General features: G+C 49.1%; 1 protein-coding gene across 4 annotated transcripts in view; it reads left to right on the forward strand.

The window, feature by feature from the left end:
- The window catches only part of MYO5B (myosin VB), a 332,476-nt gene extending 314,262 nt beyond the window's left edge, over positions 1 to 18,214 (forward strand). For all 4 annotated transcript variants that reach the window (XM_055324565.1, XM_055324564.1, XM_055324566.1 and 1 more), the window contains 8 exons: positions 1,759 to 1,902; positions 3,701 to 3,852; positions 5,397 to 5,486; positions 7,438 to 7,588; positions 8,911 to 9,196; positions 10,005 to 10,179; positions 11,765 to 11,845; positions 17,857 to 18,214. In XM_055324565.1, the coding sequence (XP_055180540.1) occupies positions 1,759 to 1,902; positions 3,701 to 3,852; positions 5,397 to 5,486; positions 7,438 to 7,588; positions 8,911 to 9,196; positions 10,005 to 10,179; positions 11,765 to 11,845; positions 17,857 to 18,009 (1,232 nt within the window). In that variant the 3' untranslated portion in view covers positions 18,010 to 18,214. The remainder of the gene's footprint in view (positions 1 to 1,758; positions 1,903 to 3,700; positions 3,853 to 5,396; positions 5,487 to 7,437; positions 7,589 to 8,910; positions 9,197 to 10,004; positions 10,180 to 11,764; positions 11,846 to 17,856) is intronic.
- The last annotated feature ends 510 nt before the right edge of the window (positions 18,215 to 18,724 follow it).

The following is an 18,724-nucleotide window of genomic DNA, read 5'->3' on the forward strand; positions in this document are numbered from 1 at the left end:
CCTGTGGCCCTGCTGCCCAATGACCCTGTGGCCCTGTCCTAAAGGGCTGGGAGGCAAACATGCTGTAGAAACCATGCTTCATGACCCGCAGACCCTGAGCACAGGGGCCTCGCTGCCTGTGATGGCCAGGCAGGAAGGACAGGGGTCAGTGTTGTGACTAATCTTCACACAGGAACCTGGCCCAGAGAACTCAAGCAGGTTCAAGTGGCTCTTTCAGAAACATCTGGAACGTTCTTTTCCTCTGAGTCCTTGCTATATATAGATCTGTTGCTCCCACCCCTCTTGGCACGTACCACCTGGCATGGGATCCCCTCTTGGTCCCCTCGCTGCCCGGATCCCCCACCATCACCACCTGGATCCCCTTCATCTCAAGAGCCTGGTCCCCAGGGCTTGAGTCCGTCTCATGCTGTCCTAATACCAAGGGCCCCTGGGCACCACACCCCCCACAGGTGTCATTTGTTTGATTGCCAGCTCACATCCACCCTGAGCACAGTGACGGCCCTGGAGGCCCCCATGCACCCTCGAGTTTCTCTGTTCTCTCCAGGTCTCATTCTCCTGGCCGCTCAGGCTTCAGGTCCCTCTCTTGTTCAGGCCCAAGCACCTTGTGTGTGGTCTCCTTGAATACTCTGTGCCACCCTCTCCCCTAGCCCCCCAGGACAGTGGGGCCTCCACATTGCCCACTTGTGCCCCTGTTGCTGTGTCCACTCATTACCTCCTTCCCCGTGGACTGTAGTGCTCCCCCCTCCAGCAGCACCTGCCTGCCTCCGTGAGCTCCTCTCCTGTGCTGTCCGGGCCAGGTGGGTATATCAGCTCCTTTCCACCTGGCTGTTGAAGTCCTGCCCATCCTTCAGCCCCTCTCCCCCCAGGGAGCTCCACCAGCAAGTCTGTCCAGCCTCATCACCACAGTTGGGGCTCGGCGCTAGGGCCAAGTTACAGGCAGTATGCATGTCCAGTGAAATGCACCGATGCAGTCCCTTAGCTGAGTGGTACACCATCGAATACCGCACCAGCTCTGCTCCCCTGCTGAGAGCACACTACCCTGCACACAGCAGCCCACGGACACGATGGGGGCAGCCCTGCGGACTCCCACCACCCTGTCCCCTCGTGTCAAGCTAACAGAAGTCCCAGGCAAGGTTTGACGTGGCCTTTGTTCCCCACCCCAGGCCCACCACCAGAATGCCTCCTAAGTAATCACCTTATGTCCTTGCACAGATGGCATGTGGCAGCCCTGCTCCTTGATCTCCTTGATGTGCCCCCGGGGTCTATGCCACTGGCACCAGCCTGCTCCATGATGGTGCCCAGGCCTCACATAACCTGTCCTGTGACCACACACAGGGAACCGGGTTGGGCAGGCCTAGCCAGGGCCCATGACAGCCTTGCACACAGTAGCCCTGTTTTATAACAGCTGCATAGGGAGAAACAGCTGCCTGGCAGGACAGGCTGTGCACCCTGCGTTCTGTGTCCTTCCCAGGTCTTCTCTGGTCTCCCTGCCTGGGGTGGCATCTCCCCTACCCTTATCCCCTCCCAGACTCCAGTGCCTGGTGCTAAGATCCTCGGGTCACCCTTGGCATGTGGCCTGGGCTGCGGGGACCAACCACATCAGCAGTGTGGGAGCTCAGAGAACCCAGAATGCTGGGTCCCCGGGTCCAGACCCAAACACACGCCCTTGGCCTAAGGCCCCCCTGCCCCTTGGGCCTACAACCTGGAGGTCTCTGTTCACGCCCCCCCTCCTTCCCCCACCGTCTCTTTCCTGCCCAGCTGCCCAGGCACTGGCCCAGAGTGAGAGGAGACGCCATGAGCTCAACAGACAGGTCACTGTCCAGCGGAAGGAGAAGGACTTCCAGGGCATGCTAGACTACCACAGGGAAGATGAGGCCCTTCTCATTCGGAACCTGGTGACAGGTCAGGACCCTCTGTCTCACCACCCCCGCGTGCTCCATCATTGCCAACCCCCCATTCCCCATGCTGCATTCCCCCGCCCCCATCCTCAGCCCTCATCCCCTGTCCCCCCTTGTTGCGGCACTGCTAACAAGCTTCCAGGTGGTATTCATGCGAGACCTCTTCCCTGGCCTCCCACCCCTGGCCTCATAGCCGTTGTACCCATTCCCTCCCCCTAGTTTTGCTGCACCCGGTTTCCACTTGCCTGCCTTGAGCTGTGTACGCAGCCCAGGGCAGCAGCTGCCTGCAGAGCAGGGAAGGAGGCTTGGAGGAGACAGGCTGGAGGGGAAAAGGGAGGATGGTTGGCAGCCTGGTCCTCTGGACCCTGAGCCACGAGCCTCATTACTTGGAGCCTTAGGTTTTCTGTAAAGTGGAGAATGTGGGTGGTACAGTGGATGGGAGATGCAGCAGGGGATGTGCCAGACGCCTCTGTGTGGGGATCTGAGGAAGCAGGTGCTTTTGCAGGGGCATCAGGGGATCACCTAAGAGGGGAACGTTATTTCAGGGAAACGTCCTTTTGCCAAGGCCCCACCCTGCTGAGCCCCTCCCAGGGCCTGAGCGCTGCAGAGCAGGGTGTCTCCAACCTCGTGCAGAGTTTGCTTCAGTTCTTTGCTTTGGGTATCTTCAGTAACTAAATATCTTGGCACCTTTTCTAAAGGCTGATTCCCCCCAAAGTTGCCCAGCACTTTGGCAGGAGTCCTCTCGCTTCCTTAAACAGGCTGCATCTTATTCTAAGGCAGTGAGGAATGAGCCCTTAACCTCTGGTGCAGGAAACTCCCAAGTTCACAGCATTACAGTGAAAAAACAATGAGAGTGCTTGTGCCAGCAGACAGATAGCTCCTTCCCACTGTCCCTGCTCAGGTGGCTCCAGACGGGCCGTCTCCCGGGAAGCCGCCCCGGCACAGGATGCCCGGTCCCCTTTCCTTGCATCATCCAAACAAATGCCAGGACTCTGACTCCTGCTAGGTGCCCCGCACTGGTTAGTTGCTGCGGAGCACAGAGAAATGTAGAGCCATGGTCCCTGCCCCCAACACATCAACACCTAGCCGGGCGGACCTAGCAAGTGTGTGGGAAACAGGACTCAGAGAGCAGTAGGACAGCCCAGGACAGGACACACTGCTGGCAGGCTGGATGGGGCTCAGGCATCATGCCCTGGCACTAGAGGCCACAGGGAGGGGCTCTGGACACTCCTCGGCCATCCTGGCCTGCCGCTGGCTCCAACCATGTCTGGGCTGCGGCTGCCAGGTAAATAGCCTCCAAGCAGATTGCTAAGTGGGCCCTGCGGCCTGTCCGGGCCCTGGCACATGGGTTCTGTGTGGGAGTACGCGGTTTGCCAAGCTCTCCAGGGCCTGCCCTTGTGGCTGCGGCAGGAAGTAGCGTCCGCTCGGAGCCCCCTCTGGCTGGTGGGTGAGCTGGCCTCTCAGCACCCAGGGCAATGTCCCCTGAGTGGAGACCTGAGTGGCGAGCCACCTGTGGGCTCGTTTCCTTCGTATCATCAGGACCAGGCATGAGGAGCAAGTTTCTCTAGTCCAGGCAGCCAGGAATGTGCTTTGGTTAGTTTGGAGTATTTAACTAGTTTGTGAAACAGGGTCAGAAGGTGTCCCACTTGGGCCTGACTCCTCCCACCCCAGCCCTCCCCCAGCCCCCATGGGAGGTTATTCTTAGGTGAGCTTCAGGGAAATATGGAAAATCTCTGTACTTCAGTCTCCTCAGAGCCCCAAGCACCTGCTATCACCTAATTCTCGCTGCTTGTTGCTGTTAGATCTGAAGCCGCAGATGCTGACGGGCTCAGTGCCCTGCCTCCCTGCTTACATCCTCTACATGTGCATCCGGCACGCCGACTACATCAACGATGACCTCAAGGTGCACTCCTTGCTGACCTCCACCATCAATGGCATTAAGAAAGTCCTTAAGGTAGGGGTCCCAGGCCCGGAGGTGGTGCTTGGCAGCCGGTGTAGGGAAGCCTGCAGCTTCCCCGGCCTTGCCCTGCCCAGGCCACCCTCCAGCCCTGAAGGTGACGGACAGGAACGCAGAAGCAGCTTGCCGAAGGAAGTGGGCAGTTTCCAGAGAAAGGATGCTCAATCTTAGAAAGGACCCCCAAATCCACTGTTGCCATCCCACCACCTGCGGGGGCCCTGCAACTTTAAAAAGCCATGACCAGAGGTGGAGGAAGATGGTCCACCTGATTCAGGGGCGGGCTGACCCCACAAGCTGAATACAGGCCTTGTCCCAGACCTTCCCAAGGAACTGGGTGCCTGCTCCCCAGGCAGGTGGTGGCACAAGGAAGGGTGCATATGCTTATCAGTCTCCAGAGTGAGGGGGCCCAGGCCAGGACAAGGCTGCTTCCAGGGCACAGAGGGATCTCAGGTAGTGGCAGCCGCTGCAGTAAGAGGCTGGTCAGGGTGCCGAGGCTCAACTGTGCAGGAGCTATGCTGAGCGGTGAGGCCTCAGTAAGAGCGATGGTCCTTCCCCACAGGCCCAAGCCCCAGGCAGCCCTGCCCTGGTTCTCACACACACACACTGCCACTCTGGGATGCATGTCATCTTCAAAAGTGCGGAGTCCAGATGCTGAGACCCACTGAGCCTCTGTCACCTGCACCCCCTTTCCCTTCTGGGAGTGAGCGAGCACCAGCTCATAGCTTCGAGCTTCATGCCAGCCTGGTCTTAGTAACTGTACCTCTGGCTCGGCTTGGCCCGGCTGGGCCCTGCCCTGTGCCCCAGAGGCAATCTTATCCACACTTGGCACTAAACAAACATGCTGGTGACACTCAGATCTGGGTCCCCTGCCTTGACCCCTAGCACGGGCTCTGCCCGGGAGCTTGTACCAGTCTGAGTGAGTTGAGGGCTGGCTTCAGGCCATTGCCTCAGAGGAAGCATTCCTAACCACTGGGCTCCGCTAGCTGTGCCCAGCCCTAACAGTCGCTTCCTGTCCGACTCCCTTGTTTTATTGTCCTCAAAGCTCCCACCTCTGACATTAGGCAGGGATGGTTTTAGCTGACAAGGTGAGCTCAGTTCAGTCATTGACCCTAGGATAGGAAACTATATCCTGGCTCTTGGGTTTTCATCCAGGTATGGTTTATAGTCCTTTTCCAGAGGGTTGAAACCATTGGGTATCTGATCGCTCGATAAATATTTCACTGGCATGCTCCGTCCATCCCTTAGGTTGGATCACGAATAGTTCGGAGCAGGGCCAGCGGCCGCGCAGTCAACACACAGCCCAGGCTGCACAGCTGCGTCCCGGTGACGAGGGGACCCAGGGAGGGGTCTCTGCGCCATGCTTGGTAGTGAAGGGATGGGACTGCCACCCCTTGACCAGGATCTCTTGGGGACCGGCCATTGTCGTGTCTGCTGGGAGCATGCTCAGTAACTTTGGAAACCTGGAAAGAGAAGCCCCGGGTGAGCATTTTACCAGACAGCGGAGCCCTGCTGCTAATGGGGGTTGTCCTTTTCTTTCACAGAAGCACAATGAGGACTTTGAGATGACCTCATTCTGGTTATCCAACACCTGCCGCCTCCTTCATTGCTTGAAGCAGTATAGTGGGGATGAGGTGAGTGCTAAGACAAGCCCAGCCCCTAAAGGGCACCTGAGAACCACCAAAGTACCCCCAAAGCCTCACTTCCTGGGCCATAGCGATGTGCGTCCTGCTTCAGGGCACCTCAGATCTCAGCTCAGAAGGGGGCCGGGGGTGTCATGGGAGGCAGTCCTCTATCCAAATATGGCCCCACCCTGAGAGGATGTACGGTCTTTGGGGTGCCCTCTGGGACCTCGGGCTCTGAGCATACCTTCCTCTGTCTACCTGGTAGCTCAAAGCAGGAGCAGATAGGGCACAGGATACCTGTCTGCTAGGTGGCCTCAAGGACCCTGCAGCCCCAGAAAGCACCCTGAATCAAATGAGGCGGGGAGATGAGCTTATATGACCCATCCATTATCTGAGAGCCACTGGGACTCTCCAGGGAGACCCTTGTGACCTGACCTCTCTGGAGCAGCCCCCTTTCAGTGAGCACTGGAAGGAAGCTCAGTGAGTTGTTAGATGTGTGACATGATCTCCTCAGTCAACCAAGTAGTTAATCCATCTGAAGGCGGACACGGAGAAGAGGCACAACACGATCAAACTACATCTGTGCGCCTTGACCTTAAGGCCCAGCTTCCCGCTTCTAACCAAACTTGATTCCTCGACCTGCCGCCCTCCTGGGTACATTATGTCATCTTCTACTCTGGACTCCGAGGGCCCAGCTTCGTCTGGAACCCATATTCCCTCACTCTGGCCCCTGAAGGAATAGAGCCCACGCTCTGCATTCAGCCCAGCAGCTTGGTAACACAGGGCATGTCTTCACTCTGGTCTCTCCATTAAGAATCCCAGTTCATCCCAGACACCACTCCCAGGCCCCTGGGGGTTGCCTCAACCTCCCTTTCCCCCCTTACACTTTCACTTATATTAAGAATAATGTATCAAGAGACCTGAGACCCAGAGCACACTACAGCCAGATCCATGTAGTCTAAACAAAGAGGGAAATAAATATATATATATATATATCTTGTCTGTCACAGTGATTTTTTTTTTCTTTTACCTGCCTTTTAGTTTTTATTATAAAATTGCTGTGTAATATGAGTTGGCAGGAGAGGCTTTGCTGGGGATGGTCACCCTTTTGAAGACACTGAGCTTCTTGCCTGCTTTTGGTTTACCTTGGCCTGACTGCAAAGGGATGTTGGTCACATGAATTGTTTCGATATTAGCAATTCTCTTCATGTGATTTCATCTTGTTAGCATAGGAAGCTAGGAAGACACAGTGCTGTAGCCGTGACATTGTTTCAGTCTGTTAATCCTGATACCCAATGATAGAATCCATGTAAAATTTCTCATTCTAAAAACATAATCTGACACAGGGACGTACCCTTCAGTGGCTGTGTATTTCACATTTTAAAGTAACCTGGCCTGTTAGGAGGAGAGTCAGACAGAGAATCAGGGAGCATGATCCCTCTTTCCCTGGACCTGCTACCAATCTGGGTTTGATGCTGTAGAGAACTCACTTCCTCAGGATGTGGACTGATTTAGGCTTTTTATTTTTCTATTTTTTAAAAATATTTACGTATTTATTTGACACAGAGAATGAGAGAGAAGGAGCCCAATCTGGGGGAGTGGCAGGAGGAGGAGAAGCAGGCCTTCCACTGAGCTCCAAGTGGGGCTTGATCCCAGGACCCTGAGATCAGGACCTGAGCCGAAGGCAGGGGCCGAACCGACTGAGCCACCCAGCCGTCCCTGGGTTTTTTAAATCCAGCAGTTCCAACCTCTCTATCATGCTGAGGTTTTACTCTGCCTTCAAATTCAAGGGCCATTATTGAGGCCTCAAAAACTGACAGGCTCCTCTAGAACATCCTAGCGATAGAGACTGATGAAGTCCCACCAATAGGGTACCCATGAACGTGACCAAGACCCAGAAGTCCTGTGAAGCCCAGCAGACTGCCGAGCCTCTTGTAAAGCTTGCTCTCTCTCTGTGCAGGGCTTCATGACTCAGAATACTGCCAAGCAGAATGAGCACTGTCTTAAGAACTTTGACCTCACTGAATATCGTCAGGTGCTGAGTGACCTTTCCATTCAGATCTACCAGCAACTCATTAAGATCGCCGAGGGTGTTTTGCAACCTATGATAGGTAAGCTGGCAGTGGGAGATCTCCAGCACTCATGTAGGGTCAGGAATGACGGCGAATGCTGCCGACTTTCAGGGAAGCCAAGATCCTAGGTGTGGCCTCTAGAAAACCAGAACCTTCCCAATAAGACAGCGAGGAGGTATGTGCTATGTGCTCATAAAGAGCAATGAAATCTTCCATAGGTAATGAATATAAATTCAACAGGTACAAATGCATATACAATGAAAAAAGTATAATCCTCATGCCCATATGTATACTTTAATCATGAAAAAAGAAAAGAATTAAGCAAACACACTAGGAAGTACTCATGTGATAAATATTTACTGAACACCCCATCTATAGCAGTACACTTGGGCACCAAACATGAAACTGGAGTCGAAACATAAGAGCTGGGTTTTTTTAGTTAAAAGAAAAACACAGTCATCATTGCTCATCACTCAATGTGCTGCATGAAGGCTAGGGAAGAAATCCTCCCCTGGCCTGGGTTGTAGCTTCCCCCTGGTTCTTACAACACAAACAGATTACAGGAGAATTCCAGGTGGGCCAGAGTGCTCCATGCCATCTGGAAATTTATCTTTCTAGGTTAAAGTTCATTCCATATTCTTATTCCCATCTGAGAACCTTTTAGTGAGGCCCTAGGCATAGGGAGCCTTGGGGCATACTCACAACTCCAAATAATGCGATGGCTAATAGCATCAGTTCTGAAGTTGGACATACCTGGCTCGAATCCTGGCCCTGCCAACCCCTAGTGTTGTGACCTTGGGCAAGTAATGTGACTTCTGTATGCCTCGATGTCCTCATCAGGAAATGGGTTGTTGGAAGATGGAAAGCAGTACTAAGCATCAAGCCCCTGGTACATAGGTAAATGCTGTGTAATAAGTATGACACATCAGCAAGCGTAAGATTTATATGGTCAGTGGCTCATGTCAAAGAGCTGTTTGAACATCAGTGCAATGATCTCAAGGTCCAGGGCCAATTCAATGAGCAGGCCGGGACTACATCCCAGTTGCAAACTTTCTATTTTGCACCGAAGCCAATACAGGATCGACTTGGTACATGCCCTTATCTTTGTCCCACCGCTAATAAAGTCAAGTGAAAATTTGGTCTACAGATTCAGTCCAAGGTTTCTATGTGGCAGTCTTATTCCATTCAGACAGCAGCACATTAGAAATGTGATGCCGAATGCTGTGAGTTTCTGAGCACATCAACATTGTGTATCAGTGGATGGTGCCATTGCAAAAGCCTAAAGTGCAGAATGATCTGAGCGGCCCAGAAACAGATCTCTGGGGAACATGCAAGCTTCTCTGATCATGCTTTTCTTTCAGTTTCCGCCATGCTGGAAAATGAGAGCATTCAGGGCCTATCTGGTGTGAAGCCAACAGGATACCGGAAGCGCTCCTCCAGCATGGTAGACGGGGACAACTCATACTGCCTGGAAGCCATCATCCGCCAGATGAATTCCTTCCACACGGTCATGTGTGACCAGGGCCTAGACCCTGAGATCATCCTGCAGGTGTTCAAGCAACTCTTCTATATGATCAACGCCGTGACTCTCAACAACCTGCTCCTGCGGAAGGACGTCTGCTCTTGGAGCACAGGCATGCAGCTCAGGTAGGAGACAGGTGCCCTGCCCTAGCCACAGGGTGGAGGGGCCTGCACCCACCAGCTTGACATATCTCTGGAAATGAGACCCATATCTAACCGCTGGTCCTTGTCACAGCATGCAACACAATTCTATCACCTTTGCGTTGCTGGTGGCATTCAACACAGAGATGGTGACCTGGTAAACAAACAAGTTCAGAGCTTGAAAGATATTTACATACTCTAAAAATTGTAAAGACCACATGGATAGATCAGAGGGAAAAATCAATGAATTCAGCCTGGCGAAAGCTCACATAGAAGCTTAAATATTCATCAAAGTCAAATATCAGTTGCTTCAATTCAATACATTAAATACCTTGTTTTCCGATTAACTTACACAGACTTTTCACTTTTCAATCTTTGCTTGATTTTTTTTTTTTTAAAGATTTTGTTTATTTAACAGAGAGCACTAGTGGGGGTGGGAGGGGAGCTGCAAGGAGTGGTAGAGGGAGAAGCAGGCTCCCCACAGAGCAAGGAGCTCAACATGGGGCTCAATCCCAGGACTCCGGGGTCGTGACTTGAGCCAAAGGCAGATGCTTCACAGACTGAGCCCCCCAGGTGCCCCTTTTTACTGGATTTTAAACACCCACTCATTCATTTATTCATTCAGCAAGACATGACAGCACCAGGCGCTTCTGGAGCTTTGGCCCAAGTGAGCTAGTGGGGGTGAAGAGCACGCTCACCTTGTGTGTAGGTGGCACCATAAACACAGCAGGCACACTCATCCCAGCATGTTGGGAGCACAGGTCTAACGCCGCTCACTTTGGCCTATATCAAGGTACAATATAAGCCAACTGGAGGAGTGGCTTCGGGGAAGGAACCTTCAGCAGAGCGGAGCTGTCCAGACTCTGGAGCCTCTGATCCAAGCAGCTCAGCTCCTGCAGTTAAAGAAGAAAACCCCAGAGGATGCGGAGGCCATCTGCTCCCTGTGCACCTCGCTCAGCACCCAGCAGGTATGTGGCCCTGGAACCCCACGGCCCACCTTCCTTTCCTAGGCTGTTCCCCCTGGTGGCTTGTGTGTGTGTCCATGGTGCTCCTGCGGCCTTTCTGTGCCCCTAATGACACAACAGAAGCTGTCGCAGATGGGATGTTCTCTGCGAACCAAAGACTGCCTTGGTCTGGGGAACGAGATGCCACCGTTCCCCCCATAACTAACTTTCCAGGCCCTCTTGCTCTCATAGAAAGATAAGGTAGCAAACCCACAAAACATTAAGCTTGGATAAAAATGTAGTTTTGTTTTTGTTTTTAGAAAGAGCACATGTGCAAATGGCTAGGGGGAAGTGGGGGAGGCAGAGAGTCTGAAACAGGCCCCGTCCCCAGTGCACAGCCAACACAGGGCTCCATCTCATGACCTGAGCCAAAAGCAAGAGTCAGGCGCTTCGCCCACTGAGCCATGGATCTCCAGGCACCCCTGGTTGGTTGGTTTGTTAGGGTAAAAGCATTTTTTTAAACACAATGAATTTTGGAATGTTTCTCACTAGAAATTTTAGATTTTGTTCAGAAATGGGCAGCATCATGCCTTTGGAGTTAAATAAATCACTCTCTTTACCACTATATACTCATTATGGCCCTGTTTTCACTTAGACTCCATTAACATAATTTTAAACCGTCATTAAGAACCTAGAAGCGTTTTAAATGTGCCAAATTGTATTTAGACTAAGACTCAGTTGCAGAGATGTTACCAGTCTATCAAAAGATAAGTCTTATCCCCTCACAAAGAGACCTGTCCTCCATCAGGAGTGTGTGTATTTAGAAATGAGCCACTGTGGAGTGACCTCACAAAATGCAACTAGCATAAGGAAAGGAGAGTTTCTACATTAACTCATGCACCTTCTTCTCCCTGTCCAGCCTTACAGCATGAAATCCAGTCTCAGTCTCGCAAACATACCCCTTTCCTTACCTCCCCGCTCACCACTAAAACATGAAATGCCAGACTCTTAAGAAAGCTGCTTCCTATAAATGTGCTGAAAGTTTTCAATTTGTATCCCCCTTGTAAATATATTTTGCTTTCAGTTTACTTCCAGAGTTCAACTGGCATTGTTTTGCATTGGGACAGGCTACTCCCACCAAACGATTGTAGGCAGATAGGAGATGATTCTCTTGTTCAATTAGGAAAAATTGTTCCTTTGTATAAGTGATTTTGGGGTCATGGGAGGTGGGGTCATGGTCAAACAACCTCTTGTCATCTAAGGTAAGATCTCCAGTGCTCTTTAAGAGATCTTTAAATTACTGGTAGATAAGAGGCTGAGGGTTTCAGGCAACAGTTTCCTAGAATCATTATCTTATAAGCCAGGAGCCATTAGGGCAGGTAGGGATGTAGGAGACAGGAATGCAGCAGGAGGGCTCAGATCTACCAAAGCCCCTGGTCTGTAGTTTACGGACTATACACTCCTCTTCTCAGTATCATTCCAGCTTCAGGGTGTGGGTCCTGCCTAAAGAAGATTGAGTTCTTCTGCCAATGTCCTGTATTCTTTGAAATCCAAACATTGTCTTATGTTCGTTTAGCTCTCTGCTAAGCTTTTGTTTGTATTCCAACAGATTGTCAAAATTTTAAACCTTTATACTCCAGTGAATGAATTTGAAGAACGGGTAACTGTGGCCTTTATACGAACAATCCAGGTGAGTTTTAGAATATTAATGAATTCTATAACATCCTGGTCCAAAACTAGTATCAATTTTATAAACTTTGCTTCTCTTTGTTAATAAAGCTGGTTATGGGGCAGCCCTGGTGGCGCAGTGGTTTGGCGCCGCCTGCAGCCTGGGGTGTGATCCTGGAGACCCGGGATCGAGTCCCACATCGGGCTCCCTGCATGGAGCCTGCTTCTCCCTCTTCCTGTGTCTCTGCCTCTCTCCCTCTGTGTCTATGAATAAATAAATAAAATCTTTTAAATAAATAAATAAAGCTGGTTATGTTATATGCCAGAAGACCACACGTTCTCAGGCTTTCCCTTAGTAAATACTACCCATAAATCACTTACATATGTACACAAAAGACTGAACTTTATCACTCTGCTCAGATTTTAGACATAGTCTAAGTATTATCTGCCACTAGCATGTTATTGAATTATAGCACCAAGTGGAATTAACAAAGTAAGCAGAGTATCAACCCCACCCAGGAACTAAAGAAATATTAAGAAAACAGTTTGAGGGATCCCTGGGTGGCGCAGCGGTTTAGCGCCTGCCTTTGGCCCAGGGCGCGATCCTGGAGACCCGGGATCGAATCCCACATCAGGCTCCTGGTGCATGGAGCCTGCTTCTCCCTCTGCCTATGTCTCTGCCTCTCTCTCTCTCTCTCTGACTATCATAAATAAATAAAAAAAAATTAAAAAAAATACATCTAAAAAAAAAAAAAAAACAGTTTGAGCTCTTCAATCTTGTCTCTAAGATGTATAGTTTTGCCCTTAGGAATATGCTTGAAAGAAAATATATTAGGGAAATGATTATTTAAATCTGTCTTGAGATGATGGGATTTTTTTTTTTTTTTAAAGATGAGCTTCCTAAAGCCCAGCCTTAGGTGATTTGGCCTGAATACCTGACTGTGTGTGTGACTGAAGCTGACAGCACCTGCATAATGAATCACCTCAGGCTGACTCATAAAATGGTCCAATGGTGACCATCCCTCCTGTTGCTAGATGTAGCGAACATCTTGAGGAGATATGACACTTTCTCAAACATCTAAGCCTCTTTAGCCAGCAAAGTGTGTGGTAGCAACATATGAAAACAGGATAAGAAGAAATGGGCGAAAGCAATCAGAGGAGTCAGGAAAGGGGGAATTAAAATGAAGGTTTATCAAAAAAAAAAAAAAACACTCATTCTTGAGAACATATGGGGTATGAGAAGCTAGTCCCCTCTGATGTGTGCTTGGGATTTTGTTCAGGGCGCCTTACCGCATTTCAGTGTAGAGATCCAGAGATTGAGAAAGTCGGCTACGTCAAAGAATACATGAACTTTTTAGCATTGTGTATACGTAGAGAACAGAGGCTGAAGGCCAAGGGAAGGATGGTGGTCAGTGGGAAGGTGGTTTGTCTAAAGGCAGGGGAGGAAGAGCAGTGACACACAGACCACAGAGGAAAGCAGGCAAAGATTGAGCAGCACGGGGATCAAGAGCGTGGTGGGGCGCTGACTGGACAGATCCAGTTAGGACTCAGCCACAGCTACTGGAAGTGGAGGAAGAGTCTGCTGACAGAAGAGAAGCCACTGCGCTATCTCCCTCACCATGGATTTTACACGAACTGGCGTACAAGTTCAGAAAGTCTTACTGGGTGTTGAATCTCTGAGACACACATGCAGAGGGAGAATTGGAACTGCTCACATGCTGGCAATGGCACTGTTTAGGAGGAGAGTCAAAAGTCACGCCAAAGGTTGAAGAAGTTTTGCCATATCAGACGTTGGCCTTGAATTAAGAGCAGAAGGAAAAGGTAGCAGAGGTCAGTCACGAAGCCTCTGAAGATCCGTGTGGTCAGATTCGGAGTCGCCTTCAGCTGCCCATTTCAGTGGCTGGCGACACTACCAAAAATTTTGTTTTTTGTTTTTGTTGTTTTTGTTTTTTTGCCAGCTTAGTTTGATGCCCTGTTTCTCCCTAGACAGAGGATATGCAGAGGAAATGGTGAACCAGTCCGTGCTTGCTTCCTATACTTGAACACGTCTTATGTGGAATAGATACTGTGTGCTTGGAGGGCATGCACAAAACATGCTGACCTTTGAAACTGTAAATCTGAGGAGTTGATTAAACTCCCCAAAGGATTCACAGGACAATTCCTATGAAACGACTCCCTTGTGGATTTTTTAAAGATTTTATTTACTTATTCATGAAAGAGAGAGAGAGAGAGAGACGCAGAGACACAGGCAGAGGGAGAAGCAGGCTCCATGCTGGAAGCCCAATGTGGGACTCCATCCCGAGACTCCAGGAGCATGCCCTGAGCCAAAGGCAGGTGCTAAACCACTGAGCCACCCAGGGATTCCCCCACTGTGGATCTTAAATAAATATATATGCCTTTTGCTGCTGAATTATACACAATATGGGTGTTTTCTTTTTAACTTTTATCCATTTTTATACCCTCCTCTCAATTCAAACTCCTTAAAGAGTAGAGCCTACGGAGCTACCTAAGGGCAAGAAATAAAAGGTCCTTAAGTGCTAGGAAACCATTTCCAGGGCCTTTTGGCCTGTCCCATTCGATGTACACGTTCATACACTGTCAGACCAGGTTTGTTTTTTTTTTTTTTTTTTTTTTTTTTTTTTTTTTTGTCGGACCAGTTTTGTAGTAATCAATGCAGCCAAGCCAAGAGCGAGCTGAGTGCCAAACTGTCAGCCATCCTGGAAACACCACTCCTCCAGGGTTGCATCAAAGCCACCATTTGGTGTTGTAAATTAGAGAAAGTGGTTGCTTATCTCTCTCTAAATGCCATTGCTTCTGCTAAACTTTTCCTATTTCAAGCTGCTTTTTCAAACTGTTAAAAGTACTTTAACATGGTGGCCTGGTTGGTTGGGTATCCAATTCTTGATTTCCACTCAGGTCATGACCTGGGGGTTGTGAGATTGAGCCCCAGTTTGAACTCCATGCTCAGCAGGGAGTCTGCTTGAGACTCTCCCTGCCCCTCCCCCACTCACGCGTTCCTTCCTTCTCTCTCAATAAATTATTAAAATAAAATATATTTTGGCCCACCTTTCATATGATACCATGCACATGGAGGCTTTTAAGTTGACAACTGGAAATTTAAAGTGTTTTCCATTCATTCTCCACGTTCACCTTTACACAGCCACTGTAGAATCAACTTACAGTCCTAGGCTCACACTGGTTTTGTCCCAAAAACCTGTTCCCCAGCACTTTTGAAATGATGCTGCATTATTTACTGACCTCACCCCTGCTAGCTAGAAGGCTTTAGAAATATGAAGGTGCTGTGAGTGATGGTCACATGTAACATGCAGATACTGGACGAGTTCAACAGATAAACATCTCTAGAAACGCCTGGGCGGCTCAGCGGTTGAGCATCTGCCTTTGTCTCAGGGCATAATCCTGGGATCCTAGGATTGAGTCCCACATCAGGCTCCCTGCATGGAGCCTGCTTTTCTATCTGCCTGTATTTCTGCCTCTGTGTGTGTGTGTGTGTGTGTGTGTGTGTGTGTGTGTGTGATGATTAAATAAAATCTAAAAAAAAAAAAAATCCCTCGTCTTCTCTAAAACAGGGAATTGATGAAACTTCTAGAAAGTTACAACATATCAAAATGTTGTCACTATCTGAAGCAATGGTGGTAAGTTCCTAATGAGGAAATGAGTTTTGATAGTTTAAGCTACTAGGAGACGACCCATGCTTTCGGGAAATCTGGGTGTACTGATTTTCCCCTGGGCAGCATTCCTCATTAACCAGGCTCAGTGGCCTTGGTAAAAGTGCTCCACCTGGGCTCATGGTCCAGAGGCTGGTGGGACATGAATGGGCGAAAAGAACAAAGGAGCAAATGGTAAAGACAACAGCATTTAACACAGGACCCATCAAGTGCCAGACGCTATTCTTGTGTTTTACGCAGCATTCACTCTTTTTCAGTAATCACTTCTGACACATAGCTACTAGTTTTCCGTGTGCCCTATATGCTTCACTGCCTCTGTGTGTGGTTCGGTTCTGTGGTATGCCATTTTGAGTCCCCACTTTCCTTGTCTGTATGCTTTGTAGGCATCAGTGTTTACCCTGATGACGGCAACTAACGTCCTAAACTTGCAACCACCTACCGTAGATAATACCAACTTAGTTTCAGTGACACGCGATTTTGCTGCTCCTATGTCCATCCCTCCCTTTATACTGTTACTGTCACGTCTGTTACACGTTCTGTTCCCATTAACAGAAACATGTAATTGTTTTCTGCATCCGTATAAACAGCATAGGAAAAAGGAGTTACAAACCAGAAGTAAGGCGTCAACTGCCCCACTCACGTGTGTTCTTCATTTCTTCAATGGCTTCTGGTTACTGTCCGATGTCCTTTTATTTCAGCCCAGAGAACTTTCTTTTGTCTCCTCTGCTTTTGTTTACCTGGAAGTGACTTAATTTCTCCTTCATTCTTGAAGGATGATTTTGCTGGATACAGAGTTTTTGGTTAAGTGTTTCCTTCAGGGATTCAAATATGGTACCCCACTGCCTCTGGCCTCCATGGTTCCTGATGAGACATCTGAGTGGAATCTTAAGGTTACCTGTATGTGATGAGTCATTTCTCTCCCACTGTTTTCAAGAGTCCCTCTCTGTTGTTGGACTTATTTATCCTATATCTCAATGTAAATGTTTTTTATCTTGCTTTTTTTTTTTTAATACTGTGGACAGTCTTGCGGGAGGTGTATCTTTCATCAAATTTGGTACATTTTCGGCCATTACTTCTTCAAGTGTTTTACTGCCCGCCCCTTTCTCTCTCCTCCTTCCAGGACTACTGTGAGGTATACATGGGTACACTTTATGGTCCTACAGGTCGCTCAGGTTCTGTTCACTTTTATTCGTGTTTTTTCCTATATCTGCTCCTCAAACTAGGTAATTTCAATTGCCTTAATCTTCAAGTTCACTGATTATTTCTTCCGCCTGCTCAAGTCTGTTGTTCAGCCCTTCTAGTGAACTGAAAAGTTTCATTTCAGTTATTATACTTTTCCTAAAATGGCTCCAAAGTGAGGAGGAAAGGGGAAGGGCTGTGTCCCTTTGAACCTTCCAGTTGCTGCCATGCAGGGAAGCCACAAATCAGACAAGCATCTGTGCCATCCCTCAGGGAATACCAGACCAACAAGCACATGACCCTAGATTTTTGGAAGACAAAGGCCCACTGCCTGCCCTACTGCGCTGGCAGCTTCTCCAGGAGTGTGAGCCTCTGCCTGCAGCTGCACAGGGGCTGGAGGCTGGGGCATAGTGACTGGTTCACATGTGCTGCTCCTTTAGCAAACAAAGATAAGCAGCCTCCCCCTTCATACTGGATCACAATTGCTTTTTCCAACTCAGTGGCTGCTTCAGTGGAGGGACTGAGGCCCAGTGCTTCCCACTCTGCCATTTTGTGTGATGTCACTCTCCCCATTCCAGTTTGCAGATGAGGAAACTGAAGCATAGATAGGTTCAGGAATTTGCCCAGGATGGTGCCAGATGAGAGCTCAGCCCTGTCTACCTCCAGAGCCCATGATCTGTCTTTTTTTTTTTTAAGGTTTATTTATTTGTGAGAGACAGACAGAAGCAGAGACACAGGCAGAGGGAGAAGCAGGCTCCATGCAGGGAGCCCGATGTGGGACTCGATCCCAGGACCACACCTTGAGCTGAAGGCAGACGCTTAACCACTGAGCCACCCAGGTGTCCCAAGAGCCTATGGTCTTAAACCCTTCACTATAGGACTGCTCTACATGATTTGCACCTGAGATGTATTTTTCTATTGTCCCTTAGATGGAAAACTTTTTTTTTAAAGACTGCTAGAATGAGGGGCGAGTTTAAAGTCGTCTATGATCCAACAAGCCAGAACCAGGGCTCCTCTCCCTGCCAAATACCACAGAGGCCCATGTTCTCCCAAAGCCCAATTTGTCTTAAATATTTCCGTGATACCTGCTAATTCACTTTTATGAGTTCACCAAAACTGATTATTTTTAGGAGGTATGTATTTCACACGGTCTTACTCTCGTCCACAGGCACAGCTCCAAGAGCGGAACGACCCTCAGCAGCTGCTGTTAGATTCCAAGCACATGTTTCCTGTTTTGTTTCCATTTAACCCATCCTCGCTGACCATGGACTCAATCCACATCCCGGCCTATCTCAATCTGGAGTTCCTCAATGAGGTCTGACAAGGTGCAGTCCCACCTGTGGCTCCATTTCCAGTGAGAGCAAGAAGGAAGCGTACTATAAAGTGAATGTAAGAGTCTGTTAAATCTGTAAAAGTGGATCAGATCCGAGACAGCCTGTGCAGAGTACTGAACTCTTCGGAGTAAGACATATCTGTCATTATTTTTTGTACCTACTGCTCAGAATAAAAACACTTGAAATATGGAAGATTTTAAGCATATGATTTCAGTCTAAACAAATAGACATTATAATAACCTACGACCACCAAGCAGTCCCCGTGGCCATATAAAGGGTGCCAATCTGTAAAGTGGAAACTGCCTAGATTTGCTCTTTGCATATACCTGGAGGATGCCCAAAGTAAAATATTAAAAATATGTTACATAAATTGCCTTCAGAGGATTTTTAACAAATAATGGTACTAATCATGATACTGTCGCAGAGCAGGTAACGTTTCCCCAGGTCAGTGAACCACAGGTGCAAATGAGTGTGGGGGCAGATGTTCTGAGAACAAACATACAGGGCTGTTGGGCCTTCTAGAAAAGTTTTTCAAAAGTATTTTGAATGCCTGGTGATGTAACTGACCTCCAGATGTTTTGAGCACTGGCTTCTAAAACGACATTAGAAGACTCCATTCCTCATACGCTTAAACCCTTTTTGCACAGACCTGGGTTTACGGAAGAGTTGTGCTAAAAATGCTGCAGTCCCAAAATTAAAATG

The sequence above is a fragment of the Nyctereutes procyonoides genome, unplaced genomic scaffold, assembly GCF_905146905.1.
Source record: "Nyctereutes procyonoides isolate TBG_1078 unplaced genomic scaffold, NYPRO_anot_genome, whole genome shotgun sequence".
In the NCBI taxonomy this organism is placed as follows: domain Eukaryota; kingdom Metazoa; phylum Chordata; class Mammalia; order Carnivora; family Canidae; genus Nyctereutes; species Nyctereutes procyonoides.